The sequence below is a fragment of the Scyliorhinus canicula genome, chromosome 4, assembly GCF_902713615.1.
Source record: "Scyliorhinus canicula chromosome 4, sScyCan1.1, whole genome shotgun sequence".
NCBI classification, from domain to species: Eukaryota; Metazoa; Chordata; class Chondrichthyes; order Carcharhiniformes; family Scyliorhinidae; genus Scyliorhinus; species Scyliorhinus canicula.
This window is the reverse complement of record NC_052149.1, coordinates 81420806-81444856: the sequence shown is the minus strand read 5'-3', so window position 1 is coordinate 81444856 and position 24051 is coordinate 81420806. Positions and strand designations below refer to the sequence as shown.

The 24051-nt window shown below is 51.1% G+C and overlaps 1 protein-coding gene across 1 annotated transcript in view; it reads right to left on the bottom strand.

The window, feature by feature from the left end:
- nmnat2 (nicotinamide nucleotide adenylyltransferase 2) overlaps nucleotides 1–24051 on the bottom strand; it is a 366697-nt gene that overhangs the window by 15948 nt on the left and 326698 nt on the right. The window contains exon 6 of the mRNA XM_038793504.1: nucleotides 4966–5114. Coding sequence (XP_038649432.1) covers nucleotides 4966–5114 — 149 coding nt within the window. The remainder of the gene's footprint in view (nucleotides 1–4965; nucleotides 5115–24051) is intronic.

Sequence of the window (24051 nt, the reverse complement as noted above, 5' to 3'; positions counted from 1 at the left end):
GAGCAGCAGCGGGGGAGAGAGGAGCAGCAGCGGGGGAGAGAGGAGCAGCAGCGGGGGAGAGAGGAGCAGCAGCGGGGGAGAGAGGAGCAGCAGCGGGGGAGAGAGGAGCAGCAGCGGGGAGAGAGGAGCAGCAGCAGGGAGAGAGGAGCAGCAGCGGGGAGAGAGGAGCAGCAGCGGGGAGAGAGGAGCAGCAGCGGGGGAGAGAGGAGCAGCAGCGGGGGAGAGAGGAGCAGCAGCGGGGAGAGAGGAGCAGCAGTGGGGGAGAGAGGAGCAGCAGCGGGGAGAGAGGAGCAGCAGCAGGGAGAGAGGAGCAGCAGTGGGGGAGAGAGGAGCAGCAGCGGGGGAGAGAGGAGCAGCAGCGGGGAGAGAGGAGCAGCAGCGGGGGAGAGGAGCAGCTGCGGGGAGAGAGGAGCAGCAGTGGGGGGAGAGGAGCAGCAGCGGGGGGAGAGGAGCAGCAGCGGGGAGAGAGGAGCAGCAGCGGGGAGAGAGGAGCAGCAGCGGGGAGAGAGGAGCAGCAGCGGGGAGAGAGGAGCAGCAGTGGGGGGAGAGGAGCAGCAGCGGGGGGAGAGGAGCAGCAGCAGGGAGAGAGGAGCAGCAGCGGGGCGAGAGGAGCTGCCGCGGGGGGAGAGGAGCAGCAGCGATAGGAGCAGCAGCGGGGAGAGAGGAGCAGCAGCGGGGAGAGAGGAGCAGCAGCGGGGAGAGAGGAGCAGCAGCGACGAGAGAGGAGCAGCAGCGATAGGAGCAGCAGCGGGGAGAGAGGAGCAGCAGCGATAGGAGCAGCAGCGACGAGAGAGGAGCAGCAGCGATAGGAGCAGCAGCGACGAGAGAGGAGCAGCAGCGATAGGAGCAGCAGCGGGGAGAGAGGAGCAGCAGCGATAGGAGCAGCAGCGACGAGAGAGGAGCAGCAGCGATAGGAGCAGCAGCGACGAGAGAGGAGCAGCAGCGGGGAGAGAGGAGCAGCAGCGATAGGAGCAGCAGCAAGGAGAGAGGAGCAGCAGCGATAGGAGCAGCAGCGATAGGAGAGGCAGCGGGGAGAGAGGAGCAGCAGCGGGGAGAGAGGAGCAGCAGCGGGGCGAGAGAGAGGAAACAAGCCTATAAGCAACTGAAGGCCGAAGCGTAACAAAGAACATGCGACCAAAAGAACAGGTGGTGGGTGGAAAGAACGTAGGAGAGTGGTTCACAGCTGAATGTGACAGGACTGTAGAGTTTAGGTCTGACCCATTGCTTGAAGAATCGCTTAGCTCTATCATTTGTTGTTTATGCTGTTTGGCACGCAAATAGTCCTGTGTAGTAGCTTCATCAGGTTGACACTCTATTTTTAGCGATGCCTAATGCTGTTCCTGGCAACCTCCTACACGCGTCATTGAACCTGTATTCATTCCCTGACTTGATGGTAATGGTAAAGTGCAGATATGCCAGGCCATGAGATTACAGATTGCGGTTGAGTGCACCTCTGCTGCTGCTGATGGCCCACGGACGCCCAGTTTCAAACTGCTTGATCTTTTCAAAGTCTGTCCTATTTAGGACGGTGGTAGTGCCACACTACACGAAGGAGCGCATCGTCAACAGAAAGATGGGACTTGGTCTCCACAAGGACTATGTGGTTGGGTGACATGGTGGCACAGTGGTTAGCACAGCTTCCTTACAGCTCCAGGGACATAGATTCTCGGGTGACTGTGTGGAGTTTGCACTGACTTCCAGTGTCTGCGGGGTTTCCTCCGGGTGCTCCGGATTCGTCCCACAGTCCAAAGTTGTGCAGGTTAGGTGGATTGTCCATGCTAAATTGCGCCTTCGTGTCTAAAAGGTTAGGTGGGGTTGCTGGGTTAGGGGGCTAGGATGGAGGCATGGGCTTAAGTAGGGTGTTCGCTCTAAGGGCCGGTGCAGACTCGATGGGCTGAATGGCCTCCCTCTGTACTGTAGATTCTATGATTCTATGATACTGATACGGTCATGGAAAGAGGCATCTGCGGCAGGCAGGTTGGTGAGGATGAGGTCCAGTATGTTTTTGTCCTCTTGTTGGCTCCCTCACCATCTTCACTGACCCAGACTCGCAGTTATGTCCTTTCGGACTTGACCAGCTCGGTCTATATTGGTGCTACTAACTGATGGAACCATCAATTCACCAGACACGTGTTTCCGATATGAATCTAGGCTTTAATCGACTTACTACAGAGCCAGCCTGTTACCCGTTGATGAAATCTCAGTGAACTGCAGGCTGACTCTGGACAAGGTAATTTATACAGCAGCACTAGGGGGAGGAGTCATGGGCGGAGCCCTGTACAAGCTCCTGCACATTCCCAGAGCTACTACCCCTAGTGGTAAGATAACGCTACTGCGCTTACAAAAATATAGTGTGAATTATCATGTTACATTCACTACACTAACCATACTGGATATTGAAGTCCCTCACCCAGAGTATATTCTGGGCCCTTGTCACCCTCTGAGCTTGCTCAAAATGATATTTAACATGGAGGAGTACTGATTCATCAGTTGATGGTGGCTGTTGCGTGGTAATCAGTAGGTTTCCTTGCTTCTGTTTGACCTGATGCCATGAGACTTCATGGGGTCCAGAATCGATATTGAGGACTCCCAGGGCAACTCATTCCTGACTGTATTCCACTGAGTCGCCCGACACCTCTGCCAGTATGTTATACAGATGAAACGTATCCAGAGATTTTACAATCATTTCAGATGATATCATGATGTAAACTTTTATAACCCCCAGACGCATATGAGCTCCATGAACCCAGTAGCCAAAACGTAATGTGAATTAATTCCAATAACATTTCATCATACCATTTTGCACTGTGAGAAAACAGGCTGGCCTTTGTTTCTCGAGGAACAGTGTTGATATTCTTTTTGGAAACGGCAAACGGCAGCAAACAAATTTCATTTGGTGACCTGAGCTCAAGGAATCAGTACATCGATTGTAAATTGTCCAAGTGCTTGAAGTTTAATAGAAGCTTCAGGAAAGAGAGCAAGAGCATATCTGTGGTTCATAGCTGATCCTGTGACTCACACCTGACTGTGTGCTGAATTGCCTTGTTTTATAACATCATTAAATCATCTCCATGGCAATCACTCAGCGACTGTGCAGCATTCAACATTTTCAGATTTGCGTAGAGAAATTACAAGTTGTCACCATGTTCTCTATGCGGTTATTCAGTGAGTCAGAGAGTATACTGCTTTACAGCACCAGAGTCATTATGTTGTATAACACACAATGTACAAGGGCCACTGATTTTTTATTAGCTGCTTTCCTTGCCTATGTTTTGCACGCCCCTTATGTTTTGGTTTATTGCTCTTTTAATTTGAGCCAATTAACAAACGTGATGCAGCATTACCGTTCATAACCAGCCGGGACTCGGCAAGAAGTGGCAGGTCTGAAGAGCTGGCAAAAGAATGACAAAGTATTATTGCACCTAGAGCCAGCTTCAGGTGGCCTATCGGAACTTAATTCAAAATTTAGAGTAACTTTGTGGGTGGACACTTACTCCCTTTGAAAAAACTCTTCTATCAGGGACAAATATTGGTGCTGACAGTGGTGATCTGGGTGTCCTGCCCTTGTTCATAATATTATGGAGGCGGTCAATTAAAAAACCACATCAGGGAGCTAATTAAGGTTAATGGGTGGATTCCTGAGGCTGCTGGCCCAATTAGAGAGACGTGTGGTAGCCCCACTGGGAGACACATTTCAGGCAGCAAGGAGGGTGTAAGGCTGCCCCAATGGGGAGACGTCCTCGGTGCACACATAAAATATTGAACCCTGATGAGGACTGAATCAAGCAGGTTCTCAGAGCAGAGGAAAATCCCTCCAGAGGAATTGGTTGGGCTGAGGGCGAGGCCTTTGGGCCATGAAGCCTCAGTCTCTGATGGCTATCTGAACTGCCACAGGGAGGCTGCTTCAGTGGAGCTGTTGAGCTCAGTATTAAGTGGGAAGCTGCTCTGGTGAAAGATTGCTGTGGAATGCTCCTGTCCTCCTCATTAACCTCCTAATTTCTAACTATTGGCTACCCGCAACTGCCAAATGAGAGGGTACTGCCATTGAAGACCTTTCTACAGCAAGATCATCCCGAGGCGGAAAGGCCCTGCTCCTCGACCCTGCTCTCAGTTCCAGTTTTCCACCTAGCCATGCCTTTAAGCCAGCCTCTTTGGGTGTGGGGAATGTAACTCCGTAATTCACACTGTATTGTAGATACATGAGACCATGCATTTGTAAGCACAGTTGCGTTGCCCGACCACTAGGGGGAGTAGCGCTGGGAATGCTTAGGAGTTTGTACAGGGCTCCGCCCACGACTCCTCCCCCTGGACTGCTTATAAATACCAATGCTCAGAGCCAGTCGTTCAGTTCATCGAGAGTTCAACGCAGAACAGGCTGGATCTGTTGTAAGTAGATAAAACCACTGTTCATATCTTAAAGCACGTGTCTAGTGAATTGATGGTTCCATCAATGGGATTGGTAAGATTTTGCTCCAGAATTCCACCTGTTTCCCCTTTGACCATAACCCATGGAACTCCACATACAACAAAACCTCTAGAACAAATGATTGAAAATACTGGTGAGATAGGACCAGTGCCACTATTGACACCCATATCTACATCATGAAATGAGTTTCAAAAACACCTCAAGTGTATCTAGAGGAAAATGTAAAACAGATGATTCTGATACCATTAAATACCATTTATTTCTAACAGTAGGCAGTTTGGACACTTTACTCATCTGAACAGATTAGCAATGTGGTTGTTACATTCCTGACACTTGCTCACTGCCCTTGACATTGGGCATTCTCCGCAGACAAAAACATGAGATGGTCATTTTAGAGCAGTTCAGTTATTTTAAATGGTGACCATAACATTTATCCTGTAAATGCTTTAGTCGTGAGCATGTTCAGTGCTCCTGGCCTTCAAATGATAACAAAATAATGCTAAGGCTTTAACTAAGGTTGTTTAATAATGCACTCAGACCAATTCTGTATGTTGAAGTATGACCTTGGTAAAAAGTGGACACCACCACAAAGAGAAACCGTTCTTACCCACAAAGGTGAAACGTTCAATGTGTGGACGAACACAGCAGATCTTTCCAAGGCTTTCGCTTACCTTCCCCAGGATTCGAACTGCAAGGCAAATCCATGAAAAAACAGATGAGAAAATCGACAAATACAAAGGCAGCTGAGTACCCATGTTTTAATAAAATGGACACTGCAACTTCCTGGAGAGAACAAACTTGTATTTATTCAGCTCCTGGTGGCCTCTGAATACTGCCAAACTCTTTCCAGCCAAACATATACACTTCTTTAATATAGGTAAGCAATTTGTTCAGCATCTGTCCCACAGCAAGAAATGGCCAGGTAATCTGTTCCTGGTGGTATTGATTGCAGCAGAAGTGCTTGAACAAATAATAGAAGAATTCTTTGCCTTTTGTCAAATAATGTCATAGGATTCTTCATATTCACAGCTGGCACACAAGAGAGTTAGTTTCATATCTTATCTGAGGAGTAGAACAACTTTAACCAGGCAGCACTGAAACATCAGCCCAGATGAAGTGCTCAATCCATATGAGACTTGAACCCAGGGTCTTCTAACTCAGAGACAAGAGTAAAAGCAACTTGAGCTTGGAAATTACCAGCAATAATATTAATGGAGACCTGTTATTTCAAAGACTCAAAATATTTCATTTCCAACATGTCTACAGAATGTCACTGTATACTGCACTGTACACTGTAGAAGACTCTTCCAGTTTTATGGAAACCACTTTAAATAAATAATTTCTTCAGATCTTAATTTAGTTTACATTCAATAAAGAATAATGACTATTACAAGAATAATTTTAGTACCTGATATTAGGAAATGGTAGGTGTGGTCAACTCGGGAAGAATGTTTGCACCAAATGCCAAGAATAGTTATTTGTGGAAGCTTGCCTCACCTTAAAATGTATTGGGAATTATTTTCCCCTCTATCGTGACAGGAAAATGTTCTTACCCACAAAGGTGAAGCATTGAGGAAGGAGTCTTCTCCTTAGCTTGTTATGAAGATGTTGACCTGTCCTGAATAGGGGCTCTTTGTTCCAAGGCCCATTTGTGGACCATCACAATGTTAGCAGGCTTTTTTTCCCTGCAAAGGATAATTGTTGTATCCCTACTAGCCTTTTCATCCCCTGCCCTTAGATCAAAAGCACAGAAAACCTCAGAAATACCTGCTATATGTGATACCAAATAAATAATAGTGTGGGGCACAGTTACATCCTGGGTCAGCAATGTAAAATAAGTGATTGTGAATTAGTAGCACATGCTGTACACAGTGGAATAGGGTGGGGTGTTAAATGGACTGCTGACTCATTGGATGTTTTACATTACTGTCCAAATCAAAGTTATCCCATTGTATTTCTTAATTGAACCATCAGGGCAGCTCTTACTATTGAGACTTACAACTAACCAGCTATGCAATGTACAGGAACAGGTGGGGCATTGGAGAAGAATGAACCATGCACACCAGGAGATGACAGCAAAGAACCACAATTCATTCCATTTATCACAAATGTCCAAACTTCGAGAATAGACCATGATCTTCCTTTGTGTCTGACTCACTGTTTGCTCCTGTCCCATTTGCTATCTATTACATAGTTGTTTGGTAGCTTATCATCGTCAACACCTACCCTTGAGATTGGCAGTGCAGCAAGCTAAACATCACATTATCGCCCCTGTTGCACGGTATTAGCAAGCTGTAAACAAATTATTATGTGACAGTAACCCTCGCACTGTTTGGACAGATTGTCATGTATCTATATGTTCCTATTTGTAATCCCGCTCTCAGATGGGAATGGTCGAGATGCTGTGGAGCTTGTTCCAGTCGCAGGTGGACATTGCCGAGGTGCTGCAGAGCATGTCCCTGACACTGAGGAGTATCGCTGGGGCTGTTGACACCATAGTGTAGGCATCGGGGAGCCGCCAGGGCTGGCAGAGCCAGATGATGCAGGAGCAGCCAGGGCTCGAACCAGCTACCCCTTTATCTCAAGGTAAACCCCAGGGCCGTATGGGCACCGACCAGGAGGAGGGGCGCTAGGTGGCAACCGGACCTGTCTCATGGAGTGGCGACGCTGGCCACCAGCTCCCCAAGTTCCACCCCTCTGATGAAGTTATGTCTCACAGTCAGCACTCAGAACAGGCTGTGCATGTACCACCAACAAGTGACTGAGGCCCTTCGGCCTCAGAGGACGCCCGCCAGGGGCATTGAAGGCCACAGGACGAGGTGAGCAGTTGTTTCCCTCCACCTCTGATGTACATCCTGTGGACACACCTGGATGTGGCGGTAGAGCTGGGAAGGTAAAGCACATTGAGAATCCCGGAGGGTACCGGGGTATGGGAGGGGTGGACAGCACAATCGGGAGAGTGGAGAATTGTAAAACACAAACGTTGACCACAACCAGTGACGCCTCTGTCACTTTCTTACGCATTACAGCCCAACCTCCAAACCCATGGCCAATCTCTCCAGTCTTCTCCCCCTCCCCAAAGCACTCACCCACCCTCCGGCTGTGGACATGTTTCCGGAGCTGTGTCCCATCCCCTGCGTGTTTGGATATTGACTGCTGTGACATGTGGTGTTTCTTCCCGCAGTGTTCAAGCATAGTGCCTGTGCATCAAGGTGTGATTGGGATCCCATATGCTACATGGCCCACCCACGGGAATCTACTTGGGTGGTGTGAAGTGCTCACTTAACCACCATTGCCAGTTCCCTATTTGCAAAAGCCTTCAGCTGCACGGCCAGAGGCCTTGGCAGTCAGCGAGGGTTAAGGGTGGTCGGTGGGGCAGACAGATAGGGGCTAGGTTTGCCCCCGGAACACATACACACGATCTAGGGGTTGGCATGCTGGTGCTATGCGTCGTTGCCCCCGATTCCCTGCCCCCCCACTTCCCATGGCAATCCAGCCCTCCGGAGAGTGCTCCCCCCACCCAGCCTGTGAGGAAAGATGGCTACTCACCTCCTTGGCTCCCCACAGAAGCCCTTCCGTCAGGTTCACGTTTTCAAAAGGAGTACTAATCGGTGCCAGTGTGACCACTTGCTGGGGAGGCAGCTAAATCACGGGAGGCCGGTTGGATATGGGGTGGCTCCCATGAATTGTATGGAAAAGGGCTGAAGTGGTGATAATTGGTTTCTTGCCATGTTACGCCGAGATCCCGATTCGCCTGGAAACAGGCCGTTGGATATGGGGTGGCTCCCATGAATTGTATGGAAAAGGGCTGAAGTGGTGATAATTGGTTTCTTGCCATGCTACGCTGAGATCCCGATTCGCCTGGAAACAGGCCGTTGGATATGGGGTGGCTCCCATGAATTGTATGGAAAAGGGCTGAAGTGGTGATAATTGGTTTCTTGCCATGCTACGCTGAGATCCCGATTCGCCTGGAAACAGGCCGTTGGATATGGGGTGGCTCCCATGAATTGTATGGAAAAGGGCTGAAGTGGTGATAATTGGTTTCTTGCCATGCTACGCTGAGATCCCGATTCGACTGGAAACAGGCCGGTTCCATCGCAAACTGTTTGGCGCCTGACGTGGTTCTCGGTTTTGGCCTCTCCCGCTATTCACCAGCCTGGTTTCGCTCGCGCGAGAGTGCAGCGAGGTCAGAGAATCGCACCCAATATGTTTAGAAACAAATGCTGGAGCTTCATCAAATGTATTTCTCAGATCCAATTACGTGCTGTCGACTGATCCATTGTTAGTTCAATAAACAGACTGTAGTGCAGCAGTGAGGGAGGTAGCACACCGGATTCTTATCCATAAATACAGATGAATATAAAGTTCCTAAATCATGTTGGAACAATGTAACATACTCACTATTACTTTTCATTGCTTTTTTTGTGTTTGAAAATGTGTGACATATTTCTCAGAAATGATCTGACAAATGCTTACAGAAGCCATGAACGGCATCAGATTTCAACGCTTACTGTTTGGTGTACAAGGTGGGAGGTTACTGGAGGCAATTATTTTGTAGTTTAGTTACTGGACAGTCCAGGCAGTGATGTTGGAGAAATGTGCAGATGGGTACCTTCAGATAGTTTAATATCCAAAAGAAGTCTATTTCCCAGTCAAAGACAGCAATTAAAAGTACTGTCTCTAGAAGCACAGATATCTATTATATTTGGCAAGTGGCAGACGGGGCAACTCCACCTATCTGTTTTGACCAGTAATGTGTTCCTTCCTCCCCTACCCTGCCAAGAGCTTACCCTGACCTGTGCTCTCTGCTCCCTTAGTGGCCTCGGACATTCCCATTATAGTGATCTCCAGTGTCCAGAAAATAAAATTCAGAATATGCGTTGCTGCAGACTCTGCTTTAAAAGTTAAACGAGGAGATTTTACGGAGCCCACGCCCTTGGACTCCACAACTGTTTCGGTAGATTTTGCTGACTATTGTTCAAGACTCTACAACCATTTAAAATGGATGAATTAATCTTGCATTCATATGGCACTTTTACAAATATGGTAAGAGCACTTTAAATATTCCTACATGAGTGGTGGGGGCGGCACGGTGGCACAGTAGTTAGCACTGCTGCCTCATGGCACTGAGAACCCGGGTTCGATCCTGGCTCTGGGTCACTGTCCGTGTGGAGTTTGCACATTCTCCCCATGTCTGCGTGGGTCTCACCCCCACAACCCAAAGATGTGCAGGGTAGGCGGATTGGCCATGCTAAATTGCCCCTTAATTGGAAAAAGAAAAAAAAAGAAAATGGTGAATTATGCCCTTGGGGGAATTAAATTTTATCTGGGCAGATCAATGATGCACAAACACCCACGCTGGCACAGATCTGGCTTATGAAAATAAAACAAATTCAAGCTTACAGCAAAAAAACAATCAAGAATTAAACTTGCACATGCACAAGAACAAGTAATAAATGAGGTATTGACTTTATTTTTTCGCTGAACAGCGCAACATTGCTTCAAACATTGCACCTAATTTGGTAGCCGAGGGTTTAGAAGGATTGTGATTGAGGGGTTAGAGTGCCACCTAGAGCATATGTTGTCAGTTTGCACTTTTCTCGCTAATGGGAGAGGTTTTCTTCGAAATCGGCAAAGCTGATGGCGGGCGGGAAAAGTGGCGTTGAGTCTGCCGACCTCAATGGCAGCTTTTTCTGACGTGTAGTGCGGCACTAACTCAAACATTTTAATGCACATGTTCAATGTTAACAAGGAGACCTCGGATTCACTTAGCCCACCAACATTTAGTGCTGCATTCACCTAGGGGCTACATTTAAAGGCCGCCCCAGCCAGACTTCACAGCTCGACGAAAAGTGATGACTGCCAGGAAATCAGCCCTAATATCCGCCGACTCCTCCCTAGAGAGAGACTCTTCGATGCTGTAGACGGCTCGCCATGATATCATCAACCTGCGCTCAGGACAGAAATCTAGCAGCAAGGTGACGAACCCAGCATGGGAGGGGGTGGCAGCGGTGCTCAGTTTTAACCCAACCCAGAAGAGGACACCTTCCAGTGCAAGAAGTAGGGGGAATGGTCTCCGTTCTGCCAGGGTAAGTCACTCTAGAACATAGAACAGTACAGCACAGAACAGGCCCTTCGGCCCTCGATGTTGTGCCGAGCAATGATCACCCTACTCAAACCCACGTATCCAGCCTATACCCGTAACCCAACACCCCCCTTAACCTTACTTTTTAGGACACTACGGGCAATTTATTATGGCCAATCCACCTAACCCGCACATCTTTGGACTGTGGGAGGAAACCGGAGCACCTGGAGGAAACCCACGCACACAGGGGGAGGACGTGCAGACTCCGCACAGACAGTGACCCAGCCGGGAATCGAACCTGGGACCCTGGAGCTGTGAAGCATTTATGCTAACCACCATGCTACCCTGCTGCCCACTCCGATCACTATCAACTCACACACCCGTTACATATCCACAAGGATCGCTCAGTGCTAACTCAAGGGACACCACCACTAACTCTTCTGCACTCAGCGGGCTGGATTCTCCGATTTGAAGACTATGTCCTGACGCCAGCGTGAGAAAAGTCGTGTTTTAAGCCAGAAAAAATGGCACAAAAGCTGCACCGATCCTCCACCTGGTGGGGGGCTAGCAGCCACGCAGCGTAAAGCCCCCGGCTTTCCCTGTAGATACTGCCAGAGAAGAATTGCCGGGTCCATGGCCATGCATGCACACAGCGGCGGCCTGCAGCGGCCGCGCTGTGCAACATGGCGCCGGCTGGGCACAGACGCGGCCTGCCACATACTGTCCTCCAGTAACCCCCTCGTCACCCCCAGACCACCCCCTACCAGTGCCCCCAGCATTTGCTAAACCCCCCCCCCCACTGACTGTGGCAGTCCTGGACTCAGTCGGCAGCAGCCACACCGGGTTCACGGAGAAAAAGGATAGGTGTTCTACGCCTTCAGGAACTCCGTCCCAACGGGGATGGAGTATCGGAGGAAGGCCTCAGGTGACATCCTGAGGCCGTCCATACGGCCTGAGGTGCTTTGAGTTTGAGGGGGCCGAGCATCGCAAAAGCTGCACCGCCCCTGATTTCGGCGCAAACGGGGATTCTCCGGCTGATCGCTGAACATGATTTCAGCGTCGGTGACTGGAGAATCTCGCCCATCATCTCCCCTGCGGGGGCATGATCTCAACACCTCACTGGCCCCACTCACTATCCGCACATGCCAGGCATCCATATCGTCTGCCCTGACATGTGTCCTCCTTATACATTTTTCACCTGTTTTCTTGAAGGAGAAGCTGGGAAACAACAAGAGAGAGAGATCCCAGACACGTGAAGGGTTGCCAAAGCTGGAGGTCCTCATGAAACCTGACGGAGCCATACATCTGGTCGAGCACTCCTGTGTAGAGGCTGGCGATGATGAACCAAGCGAGGATCCAGCACTGCATCATCCATCACACAACGATGCTGAGTCATGTCTCCTGTTTCTCAGGTTACGCCATGACCTCTCCTTTCTTTCACAGGCATATCTGGGAAACAGCCCAGCGAATGCACCAGCCAGGTCTGCAACTCCAGTCCTGACAGCACCACAGAGAAGGGATTTACAGACTCCCCAAAATAGAAGAACTGTATCAGTACTCACCACACCCTGCACCAGCGCTGAGACACGCACCTCAGTGGGGCCTAGTTCTAGAGTAGCCTTGGGGTAACAATCTGCACATCACTCTCTCAGAGCCACATCAGGTGGTGGCAGGAATGTCCCAGGGTGCTGGCACTATAATCCAGTCAGATGTGGTGTCTCTCAACTCAATCACTCTTTGGTGGCTGGGACACCGAAAGCAAACTTGGGGAAAATCAGGAAGGGATGTCTAGTTCACTCCTCAGACTGAAAGGCTACATGGAGGGATTCATCTGCTTTATTTGTGAGGTGACGGTGTCAACATTCCAATGCAACAAGCTCAACACGGCTAGGGTGGTGGCTGCCATGGAGACCATGGTGCAAACCCCTGTCTTGCACCGCTGCGGAACATGCACTCCCATGGGGCAGGCAATTGCTGGGACCCAGGAATGCCAATTTCAGAGGATGGTGAGGCTTCAATCCAGCTGTCTCACTATCCCAAGGAGGAAGCCAGGGATATTCGGGCACCAATATAGGAGGAAGGGTAGCTGGTGCACACCCTGCGGCCATCCACCCAGGTGAGTCCGGGAGTTACCCGCTCATGAATCCCCTCTTCCTGTGATCACATAAGCTCCACAGGCAGAGGAGGGTGGCACTGCCACACAGCAAGACCACGAAAGCAGACCAGGGCCCTCAGGTCTTGGCCTATCTGGAGGACGTCTGCCAAGGTCCATCTGGAGGACGCCTGCCAAGGTCATCAAGACAACAGGGTGTGGCAGACAGCAGGCTGCCTCCACCTCTGCTGTGAATGTTGGGAATGCACCAAGACATAGCAGCAGGGTTAGAAAGATTAAGAAGTTGTACAGCATGGGTAAGGGTATTAAACACTGTACATAATGTTCACCTCTGTAAATAAATTCCCACTAATTGTACCCTTTCTAATGTTCCTTGTCCTACTGAACTGTATCCCTGTAGTCCGGGTCTGAAAACCCCTGATCCCTACACCAGAAAAAGGCAGGGTGCTCAGTCCATTGCTTCCCTCATGTACCTGGTGAAGCACATTGGTGGTGTCCTCTCACAGTGACTGAACACACCAATCATGTCTGTAGCTCATAGGGTGTGCTCTATGTACCTCTGAGGTGTGGCTTACCCCCCCATACCATTTGCTTCAGCCTCCCGTGACACTGGTCCTGACCCTCAAGGATGTTGCCAGAGACGTGAAACGGTAGCAAGCACTGCCGCCTCACAGCGGGTTCAATTCCAACCTTGGGTGACTGTGTGGAGTTCCTACGTTCTCCCAGTACCTGCGTTTCCTCCAGGTTCCTCCCACAGTCCAAAGATGTGTAGTTAGGTGGATTGGCAATGATAAAAATGCCCCTTAGTATCCAGAAATATGCAGGTTAGGTGGGGTTATGGGGCTAGGGCGGGGGAGTGGGCCTGGGTAGGGTGCTCATTCAGAGGTTCGGTGCAGACTCGATGGGCTGAATGGCCTCCTTCTGCTCTATCTGTATTCTATGGAATCTTTGGAAATTTCCCCCACTGCATCACCATGATATGACCCTAAGAACTGTGAGCAAGTGAACTTCTATCAGCCAGACATTCACAGAAACTCTATGAGGGTCTATGCACTGTCCCCACTGCAGGTCATCATCACCCTCCTGTAATATAGGGATTATGGACTGTGTCCCCATGACAGGCCCCTTATCAAAGAGGGTGTGGGCTGCCATCAGTCAGACAGGAGAGTAATGTTCACAGAAATTATTTGAAGATAATGGGATGTCCTCACTGGTTGTCCTCATCACTCTCAATGAATCTCGCGGCTGTGAGCGTATCTGCTTCGTCTGGACATCGCCACTGACTCATGGCCAACATTCCCTCAAGAACCTCCTCAGCCTCAACCCTTCAATATCATGTTCATTGGAAGAAAAGCGTCGCTCCTCCATCTTCCCCTCAGGCAGTTCCTCCCCCCATCACAGCAGCAGGTGGTGCAGAGCGCAACAAGTGACCAACATGCATGACACCCTCTGTGGATTGTATTCCAGAGCTCCACCGGACTGATCCAACACTGGAACCTCACCTTCCGCATCTCTCTGGTCTACGAGTTGCAGCATGACCCTCATTGTAACTTGTCTCAGCTGCACTCTGTGGCCTCCACACAGGAGTGGCCCTTGTCCCCAATGTGTCAACCCTGCAACTTCTGTGGACCCGGAAACAAGTCAGGGATCTGGGAGCAGCTGAGAATGTAGGAGTTGTGGGCACTCCCTGGGAATTGAGCACACACGCACAGGCTGTGTTTGGTGTGGTGGCAATCCAGCTGAACATTTAATGAATGGAAGACCTTGTGGTTCACATAGAGTATGCATCAAGCTGTGACCTGAGTGGCATGTGACTGCAGTCGATGACACCCTGCACCTGTGGAAAACCAGAGCTGTGCAAAGCCCAAAGCTCTCAGAAGATTTTAGGTTAGACGGGCAGCATGGTTGGTGCAGGCTTGAAGGGCCGAAGGGCCTGTTCCTGTGCTGTACTTTTCTCTGTTCTTGCATCCTGGCTTGCCTGATCTCGGTCGGATGGGATGAAGTTGTATGCCCTTGCGAAGGTTGCGACCAACAAGTGGATACACTCGTGTGGAGGTTTGCAAAATGACTCAAAGATCACCTGTGCAGCCCTGGAAGGAACCATTGGCATAAAAACTGAGTGCCACTGTAACATTCAGTGACACTGGTAGTGGTTGACTTCTAAGTTCCCATGGCGCCAAATCCTACAGAAGGCAGATGTGACCAACCAGTTCCCTGGACATGCATGGTCTTTGGCGACAATGGCTCTCAAACATCTTCAGGTATGTCAGGTTCCATCTGTACACCCTTGGTCTCGCGAGGCACCTTCGAGCGAAAGCTCTCTGGTGCTCATCCTCTGCGTACGGAGCAGGCCCTGCCACCCCCGCTTTTTCACGGTTCTGTTTCTTGCCTTTGGCGAGCTAGGCACCTCCGTTGATGTCTTCTTGTTCTCTCTTGCCGATGAGCAAGGAAAACGACAGCAAGATCATTCAGGCTCCTGATGAAGTTTCCTACCTTCTCCTCACAGCAGTATCAAAGAGAGAGAGACTTGACAGTTAGCCAGGCCTAAGCAGTACCCACCCTGACATTCAGACCCAGATCCTAAAGAGAAATCATGCATCCAACAGGCAGCTGAGGAGGAAACCGTTGTGGCCTGTGTTTCATTCTTTAATGCCCCTCACCTCTGCCCCACCCGAAGTCTCTGCTGGGCATTTAAGATATGCCCATAATTGGTATCAGTATCATTGAATTATTTTGTCTGAAACAAGGAATTGCAACGGAGACTGCCTGATAAAGAAAGGGGCCCATTTTTGGTTTGAGGGGAGGTTTTAAGACACCATCTTAATAAAGAAACTTCACTCAGATTTTATTAGTAAATTAATGGGCTGCTAACATCATTCATCGTGCATCTCATCTAAACTAGTATTTAAACAACAAAGAGCTGTGAAATAATGACGATAGTAATTAGCAGTTATTTAATCACACCGCTGTCAAATCATTGCAATTACAGAAACAGTCAGAGGCAAGGAAACATCCCAGCGAAGGGGAAAATGTCCCATGGACTTTCTCACAGCATGTGATTAAAGAGGAGCGCTTGAAATTCTGTACTGCATTCAGCTTAAATATTTATGCAAAATACTTTTTTCATGACCAAGCTTCGCTGCAAAAATAAATCTGGATTTTATTCAACAGCATCATGAATCAGTTCTACTGTGCTAGCCTTATAAGCTCAGTTGGAAAGCGAAGAGTCATGTAGCAAAGAGCTCAGAATTGGCTGCTCACTACCCTACTCCAGAAAGTGTTAAAAATGAACAGCTGTTCATGTGGACATCGGCAAAAATGGGCCGAGGTTACGGTGTGCTGCTGCCAAAAGATAAGCCCTTGGAAATCCCCTGGAGGGAACCAGAATAATGGAATTCCATCCCTCCAAATGCAGTCTCCTCTGAGATTCCAATAGCTCACATACAGTTAGATCAACACCATCCAAAAGCATGAACTTCAGGTAAACTCAAAATCCAGAGTTGTAACCAACACATAACACATTTGACATTGTTGTTAATTAATTAATTTACGCAGCAGCATTAGAAATGCTGGTACACTGGAACTTCTCCAGTCCAGAAATCTATTGTTCAGAAGCACCGGTTGTCCGGAAATGTTTTGAACAGACCAAGCAGCTCCCAGTATGCATCACCTGTTCCATCAGTGTCATTGGGGTCAGACTGTTTATTGTTTTAAATCATAGTAACCCAGACCTTTAATTTAGCCAGCACCATTATTCTTTGATATGAAAGACCTGATTTTCTCCATTTGAAAGATGTTTTTATGATTGATATAGATATTTATATCTTCCAGATTCTGTATCATTGTACAGCATCTAATTCTTGGCTTCATACACATATGAAATTAAAGGTTTGTTTCAGAAACTCAAGAAGTCATTAACATGAGAAGCTAATGCAGAGATGTGGGAGGGCAGAAGGTTCAAGAGAGTTGAACGCTGGAAATATATTTTAAAGCTTTACATTTACAGTAAAATCCCACCATTAGCAGGGGTTATGTTCCTGCAAAATTGAAATCACGAACAGTAAATGTACTTTATAATGGGACTGAATTTGATAGGTTCCAGCCATTCTCAGTTGCCTGCTGTACACCTGAGCTTTACTCTTTCAGATGTGGAAACTTTTCCAACTCTTTACCGATCTCTTCTGAGCAGTGAAATCCCTCACATTTATATTCCAAATGCAGTCACCATAAACAAAAACATCATTACACAACATGTAATTAGAGTCTGAACTTTACCCAGCATATAATTGCTCTGCGGTACCTGAATATTACTGAGTAGCTTGGCTTTAAGCTTAGCTCAATGCACTTTTAATCCTTTATCCATAAAAATCTATACTTCTGTTCCAACTAATTAAAACTTGCAAAGCATTAATATTGCGCAATAGCTGACTGCCACCACCGCCCCCCCCCCCCCCCCCCCCACCCCCACATTTGCATTGTGTTTTCAAGTTCGACCATTGACTATTTAAAAAGTCAAACTCTTACTTTTAGGCTCTTTCCCTCATTTGTAATAACTTGAAGATGATAAACAGGAATTTTAAAACAAATCTTCCCAATTTCTGAAGATATTTTGGGACCAATACCGCAGATGGCTGAAGAATCAGGGCCGTGATGGGCAATTGGGTGTACAAACCCTTTCATGTGAGTAAACAAATTCACGAAAGACGAGGTCACAAATTGAAACCATCCTATAATTTAACAGCATATGATAGAATCAAAGAATCCCCAAAGTGCAGGAGGTCATTCGGCCCATTGAGTCTGCACTGACCCTCTGAAAGACCACACTAGGCCCTTTCCCCCATTCGATTCCTGCAACCCTACCCCAAGGGACAATTTAGCATGGCCAATCCACCTAACCGGCACACCTTTGGACTGCAGGAAGAAAACTGAGCACCTGGAGGAAACCCACGCAGACAAGGGGAGAACATGCCAACTCCACACAGTCACCCGAGGTCGGAATCGAACCTGGGTCCCTGGCACTGTGAGACAGCAGTGCTAACCACAGTGCTGCCCCATAATGATTGAAAGATAACTTAGTAGCTGCATCAACCTACGTTGCTTCACAGCAACTGGAAGTCAGAGCTGGAAATTGCATTTGGGCTGAATCTTTTTGCTAAATGTACGATCAACTCTTACAACTCTTTATCACACCTATCGTTGCAGCAGCTAACAATATGTTTGAAAGCATCCATGAGAGCACCATATAGAGGTCATAAGCATAGAAGATTGTGCCAACACTAATAAGGCCTATCCAATTCTTCCCACTCCCTTGCTCTTGCGCTGTAGCCCTGAGAATGTATATTTTCCAAGTAGATTTCCACTTTTGCTTCAACACCATGAACAGCGAAAGGTGTCATCACAGTGTGACCAGTTTACAAAAGCTATTATTATGAAGATGGACATGGGAATTTATAATGGGACATAAATAAGGACTGAATGAATGACCTTAACTGGAATTATCCCTCTGGGGATAAATATACCATGTCCTCTAACCTCACTTTATTTGAAGAATACACTTAGTCCTATCTCTTCATGTACAATGCCAATGGAGTTTGACTGGTACAACTGAAAAAATAAAGACCAGTCACCTATAACTTTCACAAACAACGGGCAAAAGTTGTGGAATTCAATTGACAAAGCAGTGGTAAAGATTCCAAAGTGCAATTTAAAATCAGGTACTTGGCAGATTTCAGTTACCAACTCAGTTGTCATGATGCTTTGAGCTTTGACAAAGAGTCATCCACACTTGAGATGTTAGCCCCCTTTTCTTTTTAAAAAAAAAATAATTTTTACAAAATACAAAATATAAACATCTTAACTCTATTAACATACAACCGCGGTAACACCCCATGAACAACACCCCCCCCCCCCCAGCTTCAAGAGCAACTTCAAACAAAAGGAAAGAACAAAAACAAAGAAAAAGAAAACAGAGAAAAACAAAAAAGAGAGAGATTGCACCCTCCACAGACCCATGTACACAGTTCTCCCTCCCCCCAATCCTTACCCCCCCCCCCCCACCCCCCACCCCTCCCCCCACCCCCGGCCCCCACCGGGCTGCTGCTGCTGTCGGCCTATTTCCCTACCTTTCCGCCAGGAAGTCCAGAAAAGGCTGCCACCGCCTGAAAAACCCTTGTACTGATCCACTCAGGGCAAATTTCACCCTCTCCAATTTAATGAACCCCGCCATATCAGAGATCCAGGCCTCCATGCTTGGAGGCCTCGCATCCTTCCATTGGAGCAAAGGCCAGAACACCGGCCTCTATCGCCTCCTGCACTCCCGGCTCCACTGCAACCCCAAAAAGTGCGAGTCCCCAGCCTGGCTCGACCCTGGATCCCACCACCCTCAACACTGTCCTTGCTACCCCCTTCCAAAACTCCCCCAACGCTGGGCACGCCCAAAGCATATGGGCGTGGTTCGCTGGGCTCCCCGAGCACCTAGCACACCTGTCCTCGCCCCCGAAAAACCTGCTCATCCTCGACCCAGTCATGTGGGCCCTATGCAGCACCTTGAACTGTATGAGGCTAAGCCTCGCACAGGAAGAGGAGGAATTCACTCTCTCCAGGGCATCCGCCCACGTCCCCCCCTCAATCTCCTCCCCCAGCTCCTCTTCCCACTTCCCCTTCAGTTCCTCCACCGAGGCCTCGTCTACCTCCTACATTACCCGGTATATGTCCGAAATCCTCCCTCCTCCAACCCACACCCCCGAGAGCACCCTGTCCTGTACCCCACGTGGGGGCAGCAAGGGGAACCCCTCCATCTGCCACCTGGCAAACGCCCTAACCTGCATGTACCGAAACATGTTCCCCGGGGGGAGCCCAAACTTCCCCTCTAACTCCCCCAAGCTCGCGAACCTCCCCTCCACAAACAGGTCCCTCAACCTCCTAACCCCTGCCCTGTGCCAGCCCAGAAATCCACCATCAATGCTCCCTGGGACGAACCGATGGTTTCCCCGTATCGGGGCCTCCATCGAGCCCCCCATTTCTCCCCTGTGCCGTCTCCATTGCCCCCAAATTTTGAGGGTAGCCGCCACCACCGGGCTCGTGGTATACCTCGTTGGAGGGAGCGGCAACGGCGCCGTTACTAGTGCCTCCAGGCTCGTGCCCACACAAGACGCCGCCTCCATCCTCTTCCACGCTGCCCCTTCCTCGTCCATTACCCACCATCGCTGCGTTGGCCGCCCAGTAGTACCCACAGAGGTTGGGCAACGCCAGCCCCCACTATCCCTGCCTCGTTCCAGGAACACTCTTCGAACCCTCGGAGTCCCATGTGCCCACACAAATCCCGTGATACTCCTGTTGACCCTCCTAAAAAAGGCCTTCGGGATAAGGATGGGGAGGCACTGGAACAGGAACAAAAACCTCGGGAGCACCGTCATCTTGACGGACTGCACCCTCCCCGCCAGTGACAGGGGTAACATATCCCATCTCTTAAACTCCTCCTCCATCTGCTCCACCAATCTTGTGAGGTTGAGCTTGTGCAGGGTCCCCCAGCTCCCCGCCACCTGGACCCCTAGGTACCTGAAGCTCTTCTCTGCCTGCTTCAATGGGAGCCTACCAATCCCCTCCTCTTGATCCCCCGGATGCACCACAAACACCTCACTCTTGACCAGGTTCAACTTATACCCCGAGAAACCCCCGAATTCCCTAAGAATCCTCATCACCTCTGGCATCCCCCCCACCGGGTCCGCCACATACAGCAACAGGTCGTCCGCGTACAGCGACACTCGATGCTCCTCCCTACCCCGCACCAGGCCCCTCCAGTTCCCCGACTCCCTCAGTGCCATGGCCAGGGGCTCAATCGCCAACGCGAAGAGCAAGTGGGACAGGGGGCACCCCTGTCTCGTCCCCCGATACAGCCGAAAGTACTCCGACCTCCTCCTATTTGTGGCTACACTTGCCATCGGGGCCTTGTAGAGCAGCCTCACCCACCGGATAAACCCCTCCCCAAACCCAAACCTCTCCAACACCTCGCACAAGTACTCCCACTCAACCCTATCGAAGGCCTTCTCCGCGTCTAATGCCACCACTATCTCCGCCTCCCCTTCCACAGCCGGCATCATAATGACGTTGAGGAGCCTTCGCACGTTTGTGTTCAGCTGCCTTCCCTTCACAAACCCCGTCTGGTCCTCATGTATGACCCCAGGCACACAATCCTCTATTCTAGTGGCCAGGATCTTTGCCCGCAGCTTAGCGTCGGCGTTCAGCAGCGAAATCGGCCTATATGATCCACACTGCAGAGGGTCCTTGTCCCGCTTCAGGATCAAGGAAATCAGCGCCTGTGACATAGTTGGGGGCAGAGCCCCCCCCCTCCCTTGCCTCGTTAAAGGTCCGGACCAACAGGGGGCCCAACAGGTCCAAATACTTTTTATAGAATTCAGCCGGAAACCCATCCGGACTCGGCGCCTTCCCCGACTGCATGCTCCCTATCCCTTTGGCCACCTCCTCCAGCTCGATCGGCGCCCCTAGTCCCTCCACCTGCTCCTCTTCCACCCTCGGGAATCGCAACTTGTCCAAAAAGCGCCCCATTCCACCCCCCTCCACCGGGGGTTCAGACCGGTACAATATCCCCATAGAAGTCCCTGAAGACCCCATTGACATCTACCCCCCTCTGCACCACCTTCCCAGCTCTATCCGTCACTCCCCCAATCTCCCTGGCCGAGTCTCGCTTCCGGAGCTGGAGTGCCAGCATCCTGCTCGCCTTCTCCCCGTATTCATACACCGCCCCCTGTGCTTTCCTCCACTGAGCTTCCGCCTTTCTGGTCGTCAGTAGGTCAAATCTGGCCTGAAAGCTACGCCTCTCCCCCAGCAACCCCTCCTCTGGGGCCTCCGCATATCTCCCATCCACCTGCACCATCTCCCGTATCAGTCCCCCCCTCTCCCTCTGCTCCCCCCCCCCCCCTCTGCTCCTCCCCCCCCCCCCCCCTCCCACACGGGTTCGGATGGAGATCAATTCCCTCCTCATCACCGCCTTCAATGCCTCCCAGACCGTCCCCACCCGAACCTCCCCGTTATCATTGGCCTCGAGGTATCTCTCGATACACCCCCGGACCCTTACGGCCACCTCCTCATCTGCCAGCAGCCCCACCTCCATGCGCCAGAGCGGACGTTGGCCCCTCTCTTCCCCCAGCCCGAGGTCCATCCAGTGCGGGGCATGATCTAAAATGGCAATGGCGGAGTATTCCACATCCTCCACCCTCGAAACCAACCCCCTGCTCAGTACAAAAAAACCAACCCTCGAGTAGGCCTCATGTACGTGGGAGAAAAACGAGTATTCCCTGGCCCTTGGCCTCGCAAACCTCCAATGGTCCACCCCCCCCCCACCCGGCCCACGAATCCCCCTAACACCCCAGCCGCCGCCGACCCCCCACCCGTCCGGGACCCGGATCGATCCAATGGGGGATCCAGCACTGTGTTAAAGTTCCCCCCCCATGATCAGGCCCCCCACCTCCAGGGCCGGAATGCGGCCCAACACATGCCGCACAAACCCCGCATTGCCCCAACCCGGGGCACAAACATTCACCAACACTACCCGCTCCCCCCGCAGCCCGCCACCCACCACCCACCACCACGTACCTCCCGCCACTGCCAGCCACCACCTCCAATGCCTCAAACGACACCTTCTTCCCCACCAGGATCGCCACCCCTCTACTCCTCTCATCCAGCCCCAAGTGGAATACCCGCCCCCCCCCCCCCCTCCTGCCGGACCCGGTCCACCACTCTCAGGTGTGTCTCCTGGAGCATGGCCACATCCGCCCCCAGCCCCCCCAGGTGCGCAAACACGCAGGCCCCTTTGACCGGCCTATTCAGCCCCCTCACATTCCAGGTTATCAGCTGGATCCGAGGGCTCCCTGCCCCCTTCCCCTGCCGATTAGCCATACCCCCTCCCTTGCCCACCCCCGGTCAGCGTCCCACGCTCTGCCAGTTTCCCACGGCGGCAACTCCCCCCCTCCAGCACCCCCTGCATCCTCCAGCTCCTTCCTGACCGTTTCAGCAGCAACCCGGTACCCCCCCCTCTCCCCTCCCCCCCAGGCTAGGACCCCTCCTAGCCGCGCCCCCCCCCCCCCCCCTCTACAGCACTCCCGTGAGCCGGCTAACTTCTGCTGCCCCCAGCGGCTCCCGCCCTACTTTCGGCTCCTCCCAACGTGGGACTGCCCCTCCTCCATTGTGCCCGTCAATGAGTCCACCCTCCCCCCGCTCCTGCGCGGGAAAAGAAAACACGCCCCCTCCCTCTCACAGCGCGGGAACCCCGCAGAAAGCCCGCGCTTTCGCTCTGCCGGGCCCCGCCTCCTCCAGGGCCACTCCCATTGTCAGTCCCCCCCACCAGCTCCCCGAACACCCCATTTACCCCTCTGCCCGAACCCGTCCACCCAACCCCTGCTTGAAAACCCATATAGAAAAAACCCGTACGACATCACCCCACCCACCCTAAAGCCACCCCACATCTTACCCTAAACCCAGCAAATACAAATACAGTATAAATAAATACAGTATTATACAGCATCCCCCATCAGGGGGACCCTCAGTTTGAGTCCAGTTTCTCGGCTTGCACGAAGGCCCACGCCTCCTCCGGGGACTCAAAATAGTGGTGTCGATCCTTATAGGTGACCCACAGACGCGCCGGCTGCAACATTCCAATCTTCACCTTCCGTCTGTGGAGCACCGCCTTCGTCCGGTTAAACCCGGCCCTCCGCTTCGCCATCTCCGCACTCCAGTCCTGGAAGATCCGCACCTCCGTTTTCTCCCATTTGCTGCTCCGCTCCTTCTTGGCCCACCGGAGCACACACTCACGATCCACGAACCGGTGGAACCTCACCAACACCGCCCGCGGCGGCTCGTTCGGCTTGGGCCTCCTAGCCAGAATTCTGTGGGCCCCCTCCAACTCCAGGGGCCCCTGGAAGGATCCAGCCCCCATCAGTGAGTTTAGCATCATCACCACATAGGCCGCTAGGTCCGACCCCTCCGTGAGGCCCAGGATCCGTAAATTCTTCCTCCTCGAACCGCTCCTGCCAACTTTTATGGAGCGCCTCGTGCATCTCCACCTTCCCCACCACGGCCACGACCTCGTCCTGCCTTTCGGCGGCCTGCTGCTGCAGCTCCCGGATCGCAGCCCCCTGGGCTGTCTGGGTCTCCATCAGTTCCCTGTTGGTTACCTTCAGGGACTCCAGCAGCTCCAACTTCAGCTCCTGGAAGCAGCGCAGCAGAATCGTCTGCTGCTCCTGGACCCACTTCCTCAGCTCCTCAAAGCTTTTGCCGGCCGCCATTTTGTTTTCCTGCCCCCGATTTTTCCTGGGTGTTTTCCTCGATCTTCTCTCTGCCCCACTCCTGGTCCAGACCATGGGACCGCTGGGGCGACTCCTGGCCTCTTCCCCCGTCGGGATTTGCCTCCTC